Here is a 19,411-nt window from a genome sequence, read left to right as displayed (position 1 = left end):
GGTCACTTACAATCTGACAGGGGAGGCATTACTTGGGACAGACATTACCTGAAAGACCTGTAGAGGTAATGCGGAGAGTGAAGGGCTTTCAGGTTTATAGTGTCTACCACAAAGAAGCAGCAGCTAACAGTCATAGTGCAAACAGGTGAGTTGGGGAAAAAGCAGAAAGGGTGGGGAAGTCTGGAGGGCAGTTTCCTGTGTGTTCTTCTCCTTTCAGGATGAGCTGCTACTCCTTCCTCTGCCTGTGCATGGGGAATACCTCTGGCATCCAAGTTAACAGCCACAAATGCAGAGAGAGATGGGTGAAGAACCTCATAGATCAGAAGATATGGCAAGTGCTCTGAAATAACTCACTGGGCCATGTGTGACTAACTGGCAGGGAAGCAGGGATCCTTCACTTCATGCTCCTAACGTGTCTGGGTGCTGTGCATTTTTCCATCAAACCATATGCCAAGACAGCCTGGTAGCTGAGGCTGGAAGTTCACTCTCATGCAGGTTGTCCTTGTGCCTGTGCTCCCGTGCTCACGTATACAGTGAAGTGATTGTCCTGTTCCTCTTGCAGTCTGTAGCATCTACAAATCTTTGGTTGTCCCGGCCATTTGCTCAGTGTAAAACAGGGAATGACATTTATTTCCTTAATTCCTAGTTACTAAGCTGAATCCCAGTCGTACATCAGTCTCTTAAAATTGTACTGGTTGCATTGTCAGTTGTGGCTATTTGATGAGGCTATCTTTTGGGCTCTGAAGAGTTAATAAGGGCAGCTGTTTCAAACTTGCATTCCTCACTTGCTTCATCAGGTCCTTTTCATACTCCCTCCTCAGCTTGGGAGGAGTTTATTTTTTTGGGGAGTTGTCATTTGCAGGGACCATAGACCATGTAGCCAACAAGCCAGACACCATTCATCAGAGTCACTTGAAAGATTCAACATACTTCACAGGAAGAGAGGGCAGGCCTGCGTCCCCCCAATAGTCAATGGCACGCACTCTGTAAAAGCCGGAGACTGAGCTACCTGCAAATGAAAAGGTTAGAAATGGTCACTGTGAAAGGCTGAGACCTGTTGTGCCTGGAGGATGTGGGGCAGGCACTTCTCCTATAAAATGTAGGTTTATGGAATGAGCTGGGGAAGGGATGAAATCAGTTCTGCACCCTATGTAAGCATGTCTGTGTCTGCCTAACTAAAAATGATCATAAATTCCTCATGGCCAAGTACTGGCTTTTTTTCCTTCTTTGCACCACGGATCCCCTCTCTACTAATTAGGATTTGTAAGTACAGCTAGAGGACTGCTGTTGCAGCAGTCCCTTTGGAAGAAATTGATGACTACTCCTGCAACCCACAACGACTAATTTCTTTTCTTCTGACCTACTTTCCTGCCTGAATTGTGCCTTTGGAACAGGTAATGTGGGGACAGGACCAACAAAGCAGCAGAACAAGAAGTATGCAGGCTGACTGAAAACCCTCTGCTCAACTCACGAAGCAGCAGCGCTTGCTCCAAAGGTATGTGAGCTGATGTTCCGTGGCTCTGCTGGTTTTCATCCTTGATACAGTTTGAAGAATATAGCCTTCCCTACCAGAGTATTTAACCCCATAAACAATATAAACGTTTTTTTCTCATCTATTTTCTTGATTTTTATGTTTGCTTTATAGTTTTTTTTCTAAAAGAATGTTAGAAATAATGAGTAAGAAGGAAAAAACTAGCAGTAAGGGCTGCTGAGATGTGAGATTTTTTCAAGCAAACTTTTCTGTTTTTGAAACAAACAACTAAATTCGCTGGGTCTTCCAGATGTGTAGCAGTAGATGATAATGAATCCTAATTTCAGAGATTTGCTTTAGCCATGACTTACAGTCTTTGCTTACCTGTGTAGCCTTTACATTGCAATAATAGCTCTGAACGTACTATGCACTCACTGCTGATGCTAAGCCTTTCTCAAGCTAAGATGAGCTTGTGTTTCTGGCAAAAACCTCTTCGGATTGCTCTTTCTAGTATCGCTTTGAGCCAAGGTCTGTGTTTCACACAACTCTGATCAGTGCTTATTAGTACTACTTGTTGGATAGCTGCATTGTGGATTAGACCACAGTTGGTTAAAATAATCCCCCAAACAACAAAAAAAAATACTGAAAGAAGGCACCACTATCTTCTTTCAGTGTTTTTCATCTGGATATGTTGTATTACATCTAGGTTGTACTTGAGAAATGACCACAGGCTCCGGGAGAAGCTTTGCCTTTTAACAAAGATGAAACTCGCTGCCCTCTAACATGAAACATCTAAAACTTAGGCAAGCTAGTCAGGGCTAAAGGAAACAGCAAAAAGAGCAGTCTCTCCTTGGCTAGGTGTTCAGATAGCCAGGATAAACTGTCCTAATGGAGGACCTCTTCTGTTCTTACAGCAGAGCACCTCAATATCCTAAGATTCCCAAGTCATAAAACGGTGTGGGAACAGAGACAGATCATCATGAAGGGAGCAGAACTGCAGGTTTCCCCTGAAGCAGCTCAGAATCAGAATACAACCAAACTCTCCAAGAAAGGTGGATATGACCTCCTACTCTTTTCAGTGTTGATGCCAGGTCCTTAGGCAGTCTTAATAAAATAAGTGTTAATAAGGTAGTTTGCTCCTATTCCCCTACCCCTATCATACTAATCTAGGCAAAGGTATAGCCAATACCTGTAAGACATCCCAAACCTCAGACTTGCCTTGCTGTGAGTCTACTACCAAGAGCAGAACATCAATTTCTGGTCATGTGCAGCTATTTTCTTTTGTTCTTTCTTTTTTCACATGTTTCTACACCAGCTACGAGTAGAGACAAAAGTGCTGCTTTGCTTCTCAGGGAGCCTGCCAGGCTTGCAGCTGCATGATTTCAGTTTCTGTGACAGGCAATACTCCTAACAATGTCCTCATGACTATTTGTCAATTAGTGATTGTCCTTGAGAATAATAAGGCTTTCACTAAGAATGTGGTCTTAAATGGAGGGACGTGCTCTTATTTGTCATGGGATTGCATGCAACTACATACCTTCAGTAGTTACTAAATGATGTTTCACAGACTCATGAGCGGCACTACTAACATAACAAAGTATATAATATGTCTGTTCTTGCCTTACCTGGACTGTAGACCCAGAGAGTGAATATTGTGTCTTTGGCATTAATCCTATGGTATGCTTTTCCATCTGGTGAGAATTGCACTTCAAAAGTCTTTATACATCTAGGAAAGAAAACCAGTCAGCTCAGTAAAGAAAACTGATAATGTGCTGAGTAATCAAATCCTGATCTCAGGCCATTTCAACAAAGAAGGCCAAACCCAGGAATATTCAGTTGACACATTCCTACCATATGCGGGATGGCATGAATTATTGGTATTAGGAAGAATCACAGATCCAACAGCCCACAGATGAACACCCAGACTGACTTGCTATGTTGGGTACTTGCAGCATTATAAACTGTCAAACAATTTTTACTCCCAAACTAGGGTCATCAAGGCTTGAAAAGGAGCTAAGCCAGTGCTTCCTGAGGGATTATGGATGTACACTGGATACAGTTTCCCTACAGAGGGGTTCCCGGCTAGTACAGCTTGTTTGAGTGAGGAACTGGAGGTTTTCTCTTCCAGCTCACATCCCTTGCAGGTTATAATATATAATTTTATATATAGTATAACTTTTATCATAGATGTTCCTGTCTGCTACGCTGAAGGCAAGTCACTCAAAAACGCCATTGAATGCTGGTGAGGAACAGGCAGATTCCTTTGCTCAGACCATAAGTCAGGGCTGCTCTCCATAGGTACTGCATGTAGGTCCTACGGTTCATTGTCAAATACACTATAGCATCTCTGAAAGAGCAAGCAGTCATTAATTTGTGAACTCACTTCACTTTGTAGGACTGGTGACAGCTTATGGAGTATTGTGCTGGTAATTTGGTTATACCCATTTTATTTTAAAAGTTACTTACTTTGAATTTACACATTCATCGTCCCACAACACAATGACCTGCCCCTTTGTGAGAGGGATCAAACGAACACCAGTCACCTGTCCAAAGACACATGCCCACGTAAGAAAACATACAAACCAATCAGCCATGTCAGATTTTTCTGTTCATCCTTCCTTACTAATTATTTGCTTTGATTCTTTCAATTGAGACCAAGGGATAAAAAAATTCCTGTCTCCATGGCTTTGTAGCCTAGTCTCCACCCAGTCAACCTTGCAGAGGACTTTCACAGGCTTTGAGCACCACTATGAACATGGGAGGGGCTGAATAAGCAGATACAGACGTCTAATCTATGACAGCCACGACTCCATTTCATTTTCAGCTATCAGTTATTAACTGGAGAGCTGTTGTTAAGCCTGGTAGCACACAACGTGATTTGCAAAAAGATACTGCATTTTCCAGTACTGCATTATTATTTTATAGCCATAAATAAACTTGCAGTTATCTCATTGAGGGCTCCTATCACTTGCTGTGGAATGCCTTATTTTAAATTATACCTTGGAAAGCCTTACCATCAAAGGAGAGAAGTATTGGTTTTTTACTACTTTTAACAAAAATAGGCCCAAATGCTAGTCCAGCTCTTCTTAGTGAGACTTAGAGCAGGGAGCAGTTTTTAATTTGGTGAGTCCGACAGTAAAATACAATACATACTTGACCAGGAACAGATCTAGGTCTTGCACAGATGTGGATAAGAAAGACTGAGGGAATGGGAAGATCTTGCTTCAGTGTCAGGATGCAATCTTCAGGAAATGGGAATGGGCCTGTTGCCACTGGGTCCTGTGGAACCAAATAGAACCATTGCGAATGATCTTTCATTACAGCACCCCAAGGGCCTACTGTTACATCAGTGGAAATGGACTATGTATTTACTGTGGGACTATACATTTTGAATACGGTTGGTGCTGATAACCCATCAAAGCTCTTCAAGCCAAGAGACTTTTCTATTTCACCTTTTTTCCATCTCTTCAGGAAACAGAAAGTTTGTCCATCTCACAAACTGGGTTGATCACAAATTCCCTTTAGGCACCATTTGTCACTTTAGGTACCTCCCATGGATACCTTTCAGACCTGTGGTCTTTATAACCCACCCCGCTGCCTGTTAGATATGGATTCTTGGTGTGCAGTGAAAGCTATTGCTTGCTATAACAGCCACTCAGGTGGTCTCTGAGAATGAGGTTCCACCACATGGCCAAGTTTATTGAGAATTTTGCTGCTGCCTGGTTGACAGAAGATCTGTCATACTCAGAAGGCTCCTATAGTATCCCACAGGCCTTAGCAATAGTTGATTACGATGATTAGGAAAAGAATACATAGTACTGTACACCAAAGTCTGAATGCAATTACTGTCTATGGGCCCTTAAGAGCACAACAATGGCCTTCTTTATTTTAACTAATGGGTCTGAATGCATTGGGAAACTATGGGAGACAGAGCTAAAGTGACAGGCTGCTCATATATTCTCACTGGGCATGGCTTCTCTCAGTAGGGAGGAGTCATAGAATCACAGAATGGTTTGGGTTGGAAGGCACCTTCAAGATCATCTAGTCCTCTGGGAGGAGTTACTCCTCCATCCCTTCTGGTGTGCATTCAGTACTGGTGACAATGATGAGAAACTGCAGGCTTCCCTGTGAGCTCCTGAGAGATGCCAAGTGTCTTCCTAACCTGTACTGGGTAGTTTCTACATCAGGTAGCTATTCATTTTCAGCTATTGGAGGGGTTCATTTCAACTCCCTAATGCAGCAATTTAGCCCTTCTGTAATATATACAGGGCCACGTAACTTATCTGGGGAGACAGAACAGAAAGGCTCTCAAAGCGCGCTGAAGTTTCAGAAAGAAGGTGAAACTTGTTCTGGAGCAACTCTACCTCCTTAGCTAAGGGTAGGCCAGTAGCAAAGAAATGTCATCTACATTTAGGTATAATATGCATATGTCATATAGATATGTCGAGAAATGCATATCAGTTGCATTTCTTGACATGACTGCAAGTGCATTTGCACATGTATAAGAGATGTGCATAACTGTAGGCTAAGGAAATTTTGACTCCTGAGTTGATTTCTTGTCTCTTTAGCTGTAGCTAAGCAATTCACAAGCACTTTACCTATACGACACTTCGAAAATGAAGTCATACCTCAGCATCCCTTATTTGCTGGAACTGTTCTGGGGAAGGAAAGTCAGGGCTTCCTAGCTTTTTCCACACCAGGTAGGGATTGGTTTGGTTGTTATCCAGGTAATATGTCACAAACACCATCTCTTTAGGAACACAAATGAAAGACAGTAAACTCTTTACTTAGATTTAAAGATTAACAAGAATAAATTTAGAGGACACTGTTTAAGTCTTCATTGTCAAAAGTGATTTCAATACTTCAGAACCTGGATTCCACTGGGAAGTTACTCTTACAAGGCTCTAAAATTTATATTTGACAAGTTTAAATTTCCAGCTATTACTTCCATAACCAGAACTGAAACTTTCTTAATTTTTTGCACAGGTGTAGCATACACTTGTTGGACAACTGCATCAACTACATAATTATGTCATGATGGCTACCTTGGAGTCATCCCAGTTAAAGACACTGGGATTAACAGCTTTCCAAAAAGGCAGAACTTGCAGCTGCCATTAAAGGCAGGGTCAAAGTGCAAGAATTAGGAAAGAACCATTCCCAGAAGAGCACCATCATATTTTAGAAAATCAAGGAGTGCCCAAAAGATAAGGGAGAAAGTTAACAAATTAAACTCACTCTTGCAATGAAAGGTGACGCAGCAGAAGTGTTTCAGTAGATATTCTGTCCTAATGATCAATTACGTGAGCTGCCTACATGATGTCTGCTTACCTCTAAGTTTGGGGAAGTGTGTGGCATTCACTGTGACGGTGCTGATGTTGGATGAAGTCCTGTTATCCTCACTTGAATACATCAGTAGAGTAGCTTGCCAGCTGTCTGAGGGTTGCCTCTTACTTGGGTTGTGCACAGATGCCAGGACACCAATTGTGCTGTTTTCAGTACTTATGCCTTCACTGCTGTTCACTTCTGAAAATATCTGCTTTTCTCCTTTAAAAAAAAAAAAAGTGACAATTCTGTAAGCATCAGTGTTAGTCAGTTCTGTATCAGCTTCTGTTACAGGAAGAGTTAAAATATGAGGATCTACAGGCTGAGATACATTGTAGCTTATTTTACAAGCTATAGCATTCAGTCAGACAGTTTACAACAGCAGCAGAAGCACATACTGTAGTAGTTCTTATGCTTAGCAGTTCAGCTAGTAACTTCTAAGAACATAAAAGTGAATTAGGATCTTCCTTTAGTACGCTACATGGGTCTTCCACAGCTGGGGATTACTTAAAGACATTTGCAGCCTGATGTCATGGCACAAGAGGGAAGTACCAGTCAATAAAAAAGATAGAGGGTATAAACAAAGCAGTACATTAAATCAAATGGATAACAGACTGTCAAGAATATATCCCAAGCTGTTAATTTCTCAGAGGAAATGATGTTTCATTTTCTTAACATAGCTGGTAAATAGAGAGCAGAAGAAATCCTGCTTTTATCAATGGTAAGATGGCTGGAATAATCCCTCTTAGGCAAAAAAAAATTGTATGTAAATGAGTTTTTTGATGTGCAATTTAATGAATGGTTACTATACCTAGCAGTGCCAGCAAGCCCATGACAGTCAGCACTGGCTTCCGCACCATCTGGACATGAGGTGGCTTTGTATTGTTCATCTGAAAACGTGCTGTCAGAGTCCGCTGTGTGAAGTAATGAGGGTAGTAGCTCAAGAAGGCATTGTCATTACTCAGCAGTGTGTAGTTGATGGTGTTGTTTGCTTTGGAAATGATCAGGTTTTGATGCTGAACGATTACCTGCAAAATCATAGAGAAGATGGAACTTTATCGCAGAGAAAATCCAACAAACACAATGTCTGCATTTTTTAAAAATCTTTACAGCATATTAAGAAGAGCTGTCACTCTGCCATTTAGAAAAGTCTGAAGAACTAAACTGTTCCTCATAATTTTTGGAGAAATTATTCCTCGGGTGATATATTATTCATTGGAAAACTTAAAATATCCACATAGTTTTGCCAGTAGCAAGTCCCTGAAATACCCATTACCAGTAGTCTGCATAAATTATGACTATATTTCCTTGGCTACTGCACTAACAGCGATGTTCTTCTGTCTTGAATATTAAATTAGTAATCTGGATTTACCATGTGAATTAAATCTAAATGGTTCTCCAGTTCTGGAGTTCCTTTACACATATGCCCGGGAGCTGGTCCTGAATTCAGTTACTCAACGAGTCATTTTACCCACTTGGTGCTAACATGGAGTTAGTTCTCCTGGTATTTCATGGACTGCTGTGCTGCTTTTCTGCAAAATATCAGAGGTCCCAGGCTCTGTGTTTACCAGATTGTGCCTAAGTATCAGAATCAAACAGAACTTTAGAAGGCTGACAACTGAAAATGTCTCACAATAGTATCCCTGGAGGAACACAGGGCTCCAGTTCCTGTCCACCCAAATGTTAATTTTCCGTTGGATGTCCTTTGTTTTCTCTTTTCATATCACCATGTCTGTATTATAAACACTATTGGTTGCTTTCACAAACTTTCTGCAATGCAGTCAATGGCTTGTTGTTTTGGAGATGACTGCTTCTGTGTGCAGCCAAAAGGAGCTGGTAGCCTTTGTCTCCACAGGAACAGCTGATGAAACATATAATTTCCAGGTGACAAGACATGCTCCCAGGTCTGGTAATTATTACTTCGCACACGAGCACTTGGACTCTGGATGCTGTATGAGGTGGTGGCTCAAAAAACAACAGACTTGCAGTGGGTAGTATTGCCATGCAGAGATCCTCAGGGCTCCGTACTGTGACTACTGCTGGTTAATATTTTCATTGATAAGACAGTGAGATTGAGCGTACCCTCACCAAGTTTGCAGATGACGCCAAGGTGAGTGGTGCGGTTGTCACACCAGAAGGACAGGATGCCATCCAGAGGGACCTGGACAAGCTGGAGAAGTGGGGCTGTGAAAACCTCATGAGGTTCAACAAAGCCAAGAGCAAGGTCCTACAGCCGGGCCAGGGCAATTCGTGGTTTCAATACAGGCTGGGGGACAACATGATTTGAGAGCAGCCCTGCAAAGAAGGACTTGGGGGTGCTGATTGATAAGAAGCTTGACATGAGCTGTCAATGTGTGCTGACAGCCCAGAAAACCGCATCAAAAGAAGTGTGGCCAGCAGGGTGAGGGAGGTTATTCTCCCCCTCTACTCCACTCTTGTGAGACCCCACCTGGAGCCCTGTGTCCAGTTCTGGAATCCTCAACATAAAAAGGATATGGAGCTGTTTGAACAGGTCCAGAGGAGGGTTATGAAGATGATCAGAGCACTGGAGCGCCTTTGTTATTAGGACCATTTGAGAGAGTCGAGGTTGTTCAACCTGGAGAAGAGAAGGCTCCAGGGAGACCTTATGGTGGCCTTCCAGTACCTGAAGGAGGCCTACAAGAAAGCTGGAGAGGGACTTTTTACAAGGGCATGTGGGACACGATGAGGGGAATGGCTATAAATTGTAACGGGGAAGATTTTGATCAGACAGTAAGAAGAAATTCTTCTAGATGACAGTGGTGAGGCACTGGAACAGGTTACCCAAGGAAGTTGTGGATGCCCCCTCCCTGGAAGTATTGAGGGCCAGGTTGGATGGGGCTTTGAGCAGCCTGGTCTAGTGGGAGGTGTTCCTGCCCATGACAGTGTGTGGGAACTAGATGATCTTTAAGGTCCCTTCCAACCCAAACCGATCAATGATTCTATGAGTCTATGCAGGGTCAAGAGCTGAGCTTGCTCCAGGGCCAGGACAGAACTCCTACAGGGGCAGGAAGGCTGAGCATTCTCTTCTCCTTCTGCTTTTCTGATCAACAGCACTAATTACTAGCAGTAATTAATAAGACAGCATCCAAAACCGAAGAATGGGCTTATGCTGACAGCTCAAGGCACTTCTTCATTTTACCTTATGTCTCTTGATGAGATAAACTTACATACAAGCCGGGAAATGATGTCTCACATAAGTGAGGTGATAGCTAGCAGTAGTAGGTGATAGCAGTAGTATTACATGGAGAGCGGATGTGTTGGTGTAATCTTATCAGGTGGACCTAACTGAGGGACTGTATACAATATCTGACACACTCTCCAATACATAGAAGGCTAGTTCTCAAATGTTTTTTCTTTTTTTAAAGGGAAGATGTATGAAAGTAATAGAAACTCAATAAAGCTACTGAAAACAGGCTATTAGGGAAACCCCAACTGTAACAACAGGGAGATCTCCTTTTGTTGGATTTATTATTCTGAGTAGCTGCTTAAATATTTACTGCAAGTCTACTTTTGCGACTGCATTAATGTGTCAGGAGACCTTCCTGTGACAAGACACTCAATGAACCAAGTTACCTTTACAACCATAGCTGCGTAAGTCACATCAGCTCGCCACAGTTGCGGAACGGACCATCCAACCATTGGATCTGCTTCATCGTTGTATATGGCAACAGAAGTAAAATTTGGGAACAGCTTCTGAATTTGTTCAACTGCTTCTACTTCCTGTTGCAAGATGTAGAGAGAACTCCCACCTCCCTGCAACAATATTTCCTGTCTGCTTAGTGAAAGTGAGCAAACAGTAGCAAATACAACATACAGATACGAACATATCCTGAAAACATACTCCTGGAGTCCCTGGGGAGCTCTAGGCCAGACAGTATTAGTATTTTTATATAACCAAGTACAGCATATTTGCATGACCTCCTCCTAGAATGTAAAATGGAGAAGAGGTAAAGGAGTTGCTTCCCACTGGGAATTAGGCAAAGGAAAATTTGCTTTGAGTTTAAATCTTGCAACTGAACATCCTCAAAACTTTATTAGAATCGGTAGCCATGCTTCCTGCTATAGGCTGAATATTCATCCGGAAGTGAGCTTCATAAATCAGAATAAAATTTAACTTGCATTGAACCAATTAAAAAATAGCCTTAAATGAAATCTTGGACTGACCTTTTTATGGAGAGAGATGTAGTCTAGCCTTATACCAGTCTCTCCTGTGAAGAAGTTGGTTCCATTGTAGCAATGACACAGAAGACTCCAGCATATGGGTGACTTGGGTAAGGGGTGAAAGGAATCCCCAGGCCCTCCAAATTTCAGTAGAGGACTGGCTACTCTTAATCCTTCTGAGCAAGCATCATAATAGTTGAGAAACCCTGAATTCCAAGCAGATGTGTGTATCAAAGATGGTAACTCAAAATAGAATCTTGACCTAAAACTACAGGGAGATGTTATAACTCTATTATTGCATTTATTGGCATGACCTCACAACTGGGGCTACTCTTTCCTATGCAGACAACATGAGAAGACATCAAAACCTCAGCTGCATTCACAAGGCTCTTCCAAAGGTCTTGTCAGGACAGGTTCCCAAAGCGTGCATCTGCCAATGAACAGTTTTCCTCTTATTCCAGCCCCACCCCCTTTACCTCCAGTAACTTTACTTTATATTCAAACAATGAACTATGTCTTCTTAGTGTAACTCCTGTTCTGTTTTTCCTGTTCTATTATCCCTGTATTTATACTGATATTCAAGCAGGGGACATTGTGTAGTCAGTAATATGACCTTACCAGAAGAGACTAGATATACTTTTCACACTCCTTTACTCTCCTACCTACCTTAATTCTTTGCCAGCATGTCTCTTTTCTGACTGTCACCCTTCCACCCACTCCACACACCTGTCTCACTTTACTACACTAGTCAGTGCTTCAAAATGTGCTTACCCTTCACTGTCATAGACACATTGTCAAAGTCATGGTGGTCTGGTTCATTCCATGTTTCAAAATTCCATTTAGCAACATGCTCCAATCCGTACTTATCTGTAGGAGAGGCCTCATCTATCAGTAAGATGCATATTCAGACAATCCTACCACATATTCACTGATCTATACAATATTATCAATTAGGACTCCAGGTGACGTTTAACATCCAGAGCTACAATGAGGTGTAAATATTACCTATTTTTAAAAATGAGGGAAATGTGATTTGGGTAGTTTCTAAATGATCTTTCATTTTTGATCAAATGAAGCAGTATTTGAAAAAGATGAAAGATGAGAGAAAGATGAAGTGAGTTACAGCCTTGTGGTTGAGGCACTCACCTAGCCATAATTCAGGATAAGGCTTCTGTCTCATTAGAGATATTTGAAGCTGGCATATGGGAAATATTCAGATTATTATGTCCTAGTGCAAGCTCATGGTTTACAACAACAACATAACAAATTTAAAAGTCAGTCCTCAGAGGCATGTCAAATGTGTTACCCAGAACATGCTACTCATTTGGGATGTTGGCCACGGATCCCCAAAATGGGTCTATTATCCCATTGTCTGTTCTTTTCCTGTTCTGTGCAGAAATCCAGGCTCTTGAAATTGATCACAATACACTGAAATTTTGAAGGTACTTAGAAGGGATTAACACAGAATAAATAACAGGGCTTTTCTGATCTTTTTTTTTTCAACTTACCTATGTATCTCCTGGCCAGAAATGTAATTAAGTTCCTCCATCTTACTACCTGTTCTTTATCTTCAAAATCCAAAAAATATCCTGATGGATTCCCCATCAACTCAAATCCTAAAAAAGATACATAAGATTGGTCTCCTTTTTTTTGTTTGTGAATGCTATCTCCCTTTGATTAACAAAAGGGTGATTTCACTATCTAAAACAAACTTGTTAATGAAGTAACATCATTAAATGGGCTTCCCTGTTTCCACATGTCCTGCCAGGAATATTTCAGATTTGAGGCTGCTCACACTTGATACTTGTCAATCACTATATTAATCAATACTAATACTTACCACCATAAATTCAGCGCTCGGAGAGACCTTTAAACAGTCAATGTTTGCAAAAGTTCAAGGGAAGCTATACCTTTAGTATCTGCCTCTCTGGCCATTTTAGGTACATGTTTAAGGGTACAAAGGTTTCTGATCTTCAAGAGTTCTCATTTCCCAATTCATACATCTCAAGCTGTTGTTGAAAGCAATGTAATACCATTTGTGTCGTCTTAATTACTCTAACACTAATTTGCTCACCCTGTTTGCATTTACATGGACATGAGGAAAACCTAAGTAGGAAAAGAATTAATTTTTATCAAAATCAGCTTTGGCAAAGCTCTCTAAGAATTTTCTGATAATTGCACAACATGGAAAAATGGATGTAGGAAGTTGTGGGCTTAGGGAGCTGCTCTTACCTGGAATTAGCTTATTTTCCCACAGATGATCCATAAGGTTATCCAAGGCAGTAAAATTGTAGTAAAAATTCCCATTCATGACTCTGAAAAAAACAGGTAATCCAAAGTAGAAATGTAAATATGATAGCAAAGGTGGCACTTGGTTGCAGATGGCCGCCTTCTTTTGGCTCCCAAAATTTACAGATAACTATGGTTCTTGGAAATGTACACAAAATTCCTGTAATTGTACACCCATTCCTGTAATGGGTGTTCACCATAAGCAAGTAATGTTTCTTGTCCAATCCATACCCTTTTCCTATTGCAGCAGCAGCAACAGTAGCAATATAATGAACTTGCTTGCTGGATGTTGAATTTTTAACAGGATATTAAGATTTCTAACTCTTTTCTGAAGTAAAATTTACCTGGGCTTTTTTTGGCTAACCTGTGTTTTCAGTGTCTATTTGATTATGTACTGCCAGTCCAGCTGTTTTCCACCTTGTCTCATATGCAGTCTTTCTTAATATTTTCTTCACTTGTAATATATAATACAGCTTTCTTAATAATCCTCTTTATCGGTTTACATCCAGCTAAGAAATAACTTTGTATTTTTCAAAGAATATGGAATTTATGCACACATCTGTATTTTTTACTTAATTGTTAGCATTTGCTTACTAATTCTGCTGTATTCCCAGGATATCAGGCTGCAATCCTTTTACCCAGCCTTGAATCTTGAATATATGTGTTCAAAGACTTAGGAGTAGTCCCATGATCCATCCCTTTGTGTTAGTGAATCTTGCAGGAGCATAGGTAGCAAAAGTTGGACATGAACCTGCATGGGAACACTGGAGTTCTTTTACCCAGAGAATGAAAACTGGCATTTGCAATTCATCTATGATACATTTGAAGATATGCTTTAAAATCCAAAAAGGCTTTTCTTGCCCGGTACCCAGTGAAAACAAACATGTGCAACAGTTTGTGATTTCCCATAAACTTTGCACGTGTGGCCTGATTTAACTGAAATCTGATAGCATGAGAGAAGTTTTGCCAGTATGGAGTGGAAAATAGGGATTAAAAATGAACTTTTGATGATAATATTCTGGTAGTATGACTTACTGCCATTTGGCCCAAGCCATGGCCTTGGCCTGGTGCCCAAGTTCTGACCTCAGTATGCCCTGAGTGAGAATCTTTGTAAATACCCTTGAGATAAGTCCATCCCTGGTCATATAGGAGGGCTAATCCGGGTCTTACCAGTGCCTCTGAAAGCTGATTTCTCCAGCATTGCCAGAGCACTACACCTAATTTCTCTGGCACAGAGCAGCCTGAGCTCTGCCTCTGCTGTATTGCCTACTCTTTCCTAGGTACCTTGCCTCTGCTTGGGTGGAAAACCGTACAGGTGAACTGTAGATCCAATGTCCTAGGTATAACAGAAAGAAGAGACAATCACTTATAGTTCTTGTAACTGATCAGTACTAGCAAGGCATGCTGGACACGGTAAAAAGTGAGAATGAGGCAGTCAGCAGACCTCTTAAATCAGTGCTGGGCTCTGTTCTGAGATTCATGACTTGTTTCTTTCTGTGCCTTCCCATGCATTTCTAAACCACTTAGATTGAGGCTCTTCCTTATGCTTTCTTGCCAAGGGAAGGCTTCAGTTGAAGAACTGTAATAGCAGTCCCAAAGTTCTCAAAGAAATAAGAACTGCTGGCAGAATTGTCCAGTAAACAAAGAAGGGAACTGTGCAACCTGAAAAGGAAAAAGTGCAGTCAGCTTCACTGACTAAGATCTACAAAATGAAAAGAGGACAAGCAAAATGACTACAACGTAAGCCATATCCAGTGAACCAGCTCTACTTGTGAAGCAACCAAGCACACAGTCCTAGCCCCAGCATGGTCACACTCTTCTACCAAAAACCCGGAGCTGACTTTTCTCTTTTAAAATATGTTATACCACCATGACAGAAACTGTCATGTCTGCAGCAACTGATGAGCTTGCAGTTCCTGCCAAAGTCAAATGGTGTGGCTGAGAAATAAATAGCAAAAAGATATTTATTTACTTTAGTATCCATAAGAGCATTTTAGAAGTTACTGTTGAACTAAAGAATGCCCATTTGTAAGGGGAGGTGGGGGGGGGGGGGGAGGGAAGAAACATCTGATAGTCCTATTCCAAAGTTCAAAGACAAATATTTTGTTGCAAAAGGTAGCTTTGCTTCCTCAGATCCATTAACTGTTTCCAGTTGTACCCTGTGTTCTATTAAAATATTTGCTTACACGAACACTTACAGTCAGTGACCATAAGAATCATTAACTCTACTGTCTTGTAAAAACTTAATAATACCATTTAGATAATAGCAAAGGAACTAGTGTCTTCCTGACTCCAGTCTAATGCCTACATTGTAAAAATGTGAGTAAATAAGGCCTTCTATCTGATGCATATACACTTAAGATATCAGTACATCTACATTTCCCCCCATGTACCAATTAAGTAAAACATTTAAAACAGAATGCTATTCCTAGTCATGACTGAAGTGACAACAGAATATGAGATCCCGTGTCATGTTTGTAGACGTAGAGGAACTTCTTAAGTCATTGGCTGATCTGTCACTTAATGAGAATCTTTTTTTTTGCTTACAAATGGATTAGACAGCATGCTCCTATTAATAAAATGATTACTTGACTGACAAGACTTCCACTTCCTCAGATCTTGATCTTCTCCTTACTCATGTTATTTTTCTTTTGTGAAATTAATGCTATCATTTTATAACCTATATAGGATCACTAGAACTTGGGTTGCATGATTACATGCCATGTGGTGTCTGGAAGCCGTGTTGACTGTCAAGCATGAGGCTCAGCTGGAACCTCACAAGTTGGTATTATTTACAAACAACCTGTACGGGGAAGATTGGCTCAACTGTCAGCCTGTTACCAGAAATGCTGTAAACATAATTTTAGGACACTGAAGACCAGATCAAAACTGTTACAGCTATGTGACAAGGCAAACTCCTGATCTGGGATAAACTCACTTGACAAAGTGACCTAAACAGCTTTGTATATCCGACCTAGGACCTTCTGTGGCAGCATCACGAACCCATAGTAGCAGCGAACCCACAGACTTTTACAATCTTCTACCTTTTTTTTAGCCTGTTCCTATTCTGATCTTCCTGTCATTAAGTCATGGTTTCCAGACACCATTGTCTTCACTTATGAACACAAAGAAGGCTATATCCTTGCCATTTCATTTCAGTGCTGAATTTTTTACTTTCATTGTTTGCTGTTGGATGTTTCTGACATGAAGTGACAATTATTGTCCTGTCTGTACCTGGCCTTCAAATGTTCCTCAACTAGGCTTTTTTGGGACACTTGTCAGAAGAGGCCTTCCTCATATTCAGTCATAAGAAGCAGCTACGCTGAAGCACACTCACTGGCATCTTGGTACCAATGTCCTTGTAAGCTCCAGGTCTGAAGCTGCTATACCCCTGAGAATGATGGCTTTCTGGTGAGGTGTCTGCAGTCTTTGTCATGGTCTCAGTTCTAGACTGATTCATACATGTTGCCTCTTTAGAGCAATAACTGTGTTGTTATTATATATTATTATTATAACATGAAGAGCAGTGGTGAGTATGGAGGGGAGCTTGCTGTCTCTCCTAAAATCTTGCTTTTTTCCTTGGAAAGGCTTGCTTTGTCAGCCATCTGTTGTTCAGTCAAAGGCTACAGGCCTGTGTTAACAGCTTTCCACTGTCTTTCTTTACTGAAGTTAGGTTTTTCCATTATGGAGGGATATTCTTTCCAGGTGCACAGGCCGCTACTGCATAGCTTGCCAAACTGTTGTAAAATAATCATGTTGTGCTTCTTACCCATGCCACTTTCAACCTACTCCCACTCATGAAATTAATCTCTTGGGAGGGCAAGGGGAAGCTAGCTTTGGCTTCAACACTCTGCATTACAGCCAGATCTGCTCCAGTTAGCACAACTGCGTATACTGCTACTCAGCCTACAGCTACAGCTTGCCTCCTGTGCCCAGCAACTGCTTCTTTTCTTTTCTGTCCAGTGATATACTTTGGTCCACAGACATTGGACCAAATATCTTATCTACAGAGGAGACATCAAGAAAAACATAGGCAAGGAGTGTTTCCATTACGGGTATATCTGCAGTCAAGTATTGAAACTCTGATAACATGTTAAGCTGACTTTATCTCACTTGTATTGTACTAAACAAAATTTCCTGGTACAGGAAGCCTTGTGGCTGACCCCTGTCAGCTCACAGCCTTTTTAGAAATTCAAAGGTTACATGTAGGGTAACCCTCAAGAGAGTTATTCTATTAGTGGCAGATAGGAATGGTTGGACTCGACCATCTAAGAGGTCTTTTCCAACCTGGTGATTCTATGATTCCATGATTTTATGAAAAGAGCTTTGTCTGGCCTAGGATCAATATGATTGAGGAATATCTATATATTGGAGTAGTGCCTTTCTCATCCTGACAGTCTCACTTGGCCGGTACGTTCTACCTTTTTACTTCTGGCAAACACAGTTAACGTGCACATCGGAAGTTAACGTAGCCTGGTTTGCTTTCACCAACGACTGGGAACAGCCTCTTTTCAAGTAGATTGGCCCTTACGGCTGGCTAATACCAATCCCAAGGCAGCAGAGCCTGCTTACATCCTCACTGGAGTCTTCTACTGGGAAAGACTGCTCATCTAGTGTAAAAGCAGCCAAGAAATAGGGACAGGAAACTGGCACAAGGTGTTGCCAAAGGAGAGGTGCAAATGACACCTTAACAGTAAACAAAATTTTTCAGCAGGGTATTGGTTGACCTCAGATTTGAAAGGTACATGAGGGAGCTACCTGAAAAAGACTCTGCTCCATGGGAGTTTCCTGTGTTGCAGTCTTGGAGAGAAGTGAAAGTGCAGTCTAAGACACTAGCCTTGTATGGTGTCAGCTGAGATAATTATCATATTACATGCCACTATTCATTTAACAGAGATGCTTAACTGTGTGTCAGACTATCTACATCCAGCCTAGTAAGGTGGTTCCTGCAAATTTACACTTGTTTGGCCATGTGGACCAACAGTAACACAATCACTTCTCTTCTGATGAGTGTAAATATGCTTCATAATTAAATTCTCCCTCTCAAGAGTACATAAAGAGTAAACAGTTGTTGCAGTAGGTGACTACTATCAGGAGCATCCTTAGATACAGTGTCCCAAGGAACTGCTTTCTAGAGTCCGTGATGTCATTTTAGGGATCATAAAACTCCAGAATAGACACAAGTGCCCATCTAACCTGGAAAGGTGCTCACTGTTCAAAGCCGAGATGTTTAATGGGAAGAGTTAGGAACAAACACCAACAAACCATGCCTGTTCAAACTGTAGCTGCTATCAGATCCTCCACAAGCAAGTGTCTTCAGAAGTAACATTTCTTTAGCTAGGAGAGCAGGCTGCTGAAGTGATAATGAAGCATGTAGGCTGTGAGCACAGCATCTTCAAGATTTCCTGGTCAGGAAAAGCCAGCAAGTTGTCCCCCCACAGTTCATTTTACAACACAAAATGATCCTGCCTTCTCTACATACCTCAGAGTATGTAGCCCCCATCAGCATTCACTGTTCTAGAAGTTGCCTTCTCCGTGTTTATTGCTCCAGGTTTCCTCAATATCAACCTGAATAACCCTACTAGATTGGTACCTCAGGTTTAAGCATAAGATCATTAATGAATAACTATGAAATCAGCAGGCTCCTGGGTTATTAATAAACAACACTTTAATAAAAAACACTGAATTTAGTGGAAGCTGACAATGCAATACTCATTCATACCACAGCTGCTTCCACCCAGTTCTTGCTCCACTCGCTCTCTGTTTCCTATGATCAGTACCGGTATCATAAATATTCTCCCTTCCTTGAAATCCCCATATCCAAAACCAACCACAATCACTGGGCAGTTTGCGGGTCCATGAATACTGATTCTTTCTCCCTGTCAGCCCCCAGGCAAAACACATCCTGTGTTTTTCACACATGCTTTGCAGACCAAAAACCTCATTTAGAGGCTTTTTTTCAAAGTTGCAAGGCCAAAAACTACTGCACCCACGATAAAGAACTGGCATATTTTACCACTCCTGGGTTTTTTTATTAGCATTAACATTTCTTTGCACTTCCTTCTCACATATGTCGTTTATGTAAGCAGAGACTGAAAATCTGCTTCCTTAACAATCATGGCACAGCTTCAGCCAAGAGGCACAGTG

The 19,411-nt window shown here is 41.3% G+C and overlaps 1 protein-coding gene across 4 annotated transcripts in view; it reads right to left on the bottom strand.

Annotated features, from left to right (window-relative positions):
* Positions 1-872: 872 nt before the first annotated feature.
* The window catches only part of IDUA (alpha-L-iduronidase), a 44,176-nt gene continuing 25,637 nt past the window's right edge, over positions 873-19,411 (bottom strand). For 3 of the 4 annotated variants that reach the window (XM_054053831.1, XM_054053832.1, XM_054053833.1), the window contains exons 3-14: positions 13,208-13,290; positions 12,484-12,591; positions 11,747-11,842; positions 10,979-11,181; positions 10,388-10,567; positions 7,605-7,821; positions 6,800-7,015; positions 6,100-6,221; positions 4,625-4,750; positions 3,938-4,014; positions 3,097-3,197; positions 873-1,009 (exon numbers count right to left, since the gene is read on the bottom strand). In XM_054053831.1, the coding sequence (XP_053909806.1) occupies positions 909-1,009; positions 3,097-3,197; positions 3,938-4,014; positions 4,625-4,750; positions 6,100-6,221; positions 6,800-7,015; positions 7,605-7,821; positions 10,388-10,567; positions 10,979-11,181; positions 11,747-11,842; positions 12,484-12,591; positions 13,208-13,290 (1,630 nt within the window). In that variant the 3' untranslated portion in view covers positions 873-908. Of the gene's footprint in view, positions 1,010-3,096; positions 3,198-3,937; positions 4,015-4,624; positions 4,751-6,099; positions 6,222-6,799; positions 7,016-7,604; positions 7,822-10,387; positions 10,568-10,978; positions 11,182-11,746; positions 11,843-12,483; positions 12,592-13,207; positions 13,291-18,746; positions 18,766-19,411 lie in introns of those variants that run through there. The other variant, XM_054053834.1, reaches the window with a different exon arrangement.

The sequence above is a fragment of the Cuculus canorus genome, chromosome Z (assembly GCF_017976375.1).
Source record: "Cuculus canorus isolate bCucCan1 chromosome Z, bCucCan1.pri, whole genome shotgun sequence".
In the NCBI taxonomy this organism is placed as follows: domain Eukaryota; kingdom Metazoa; phylum Chordata; class Aves; order Cuculiformes; family Cuculidae; genus Cuculus; species Cuculus canorus.
The sequence above is the reverse complement of the archived record's forward strand: the minus strand, read 5'-3'. Positions and strand labels throughout refer to the sequence as shown.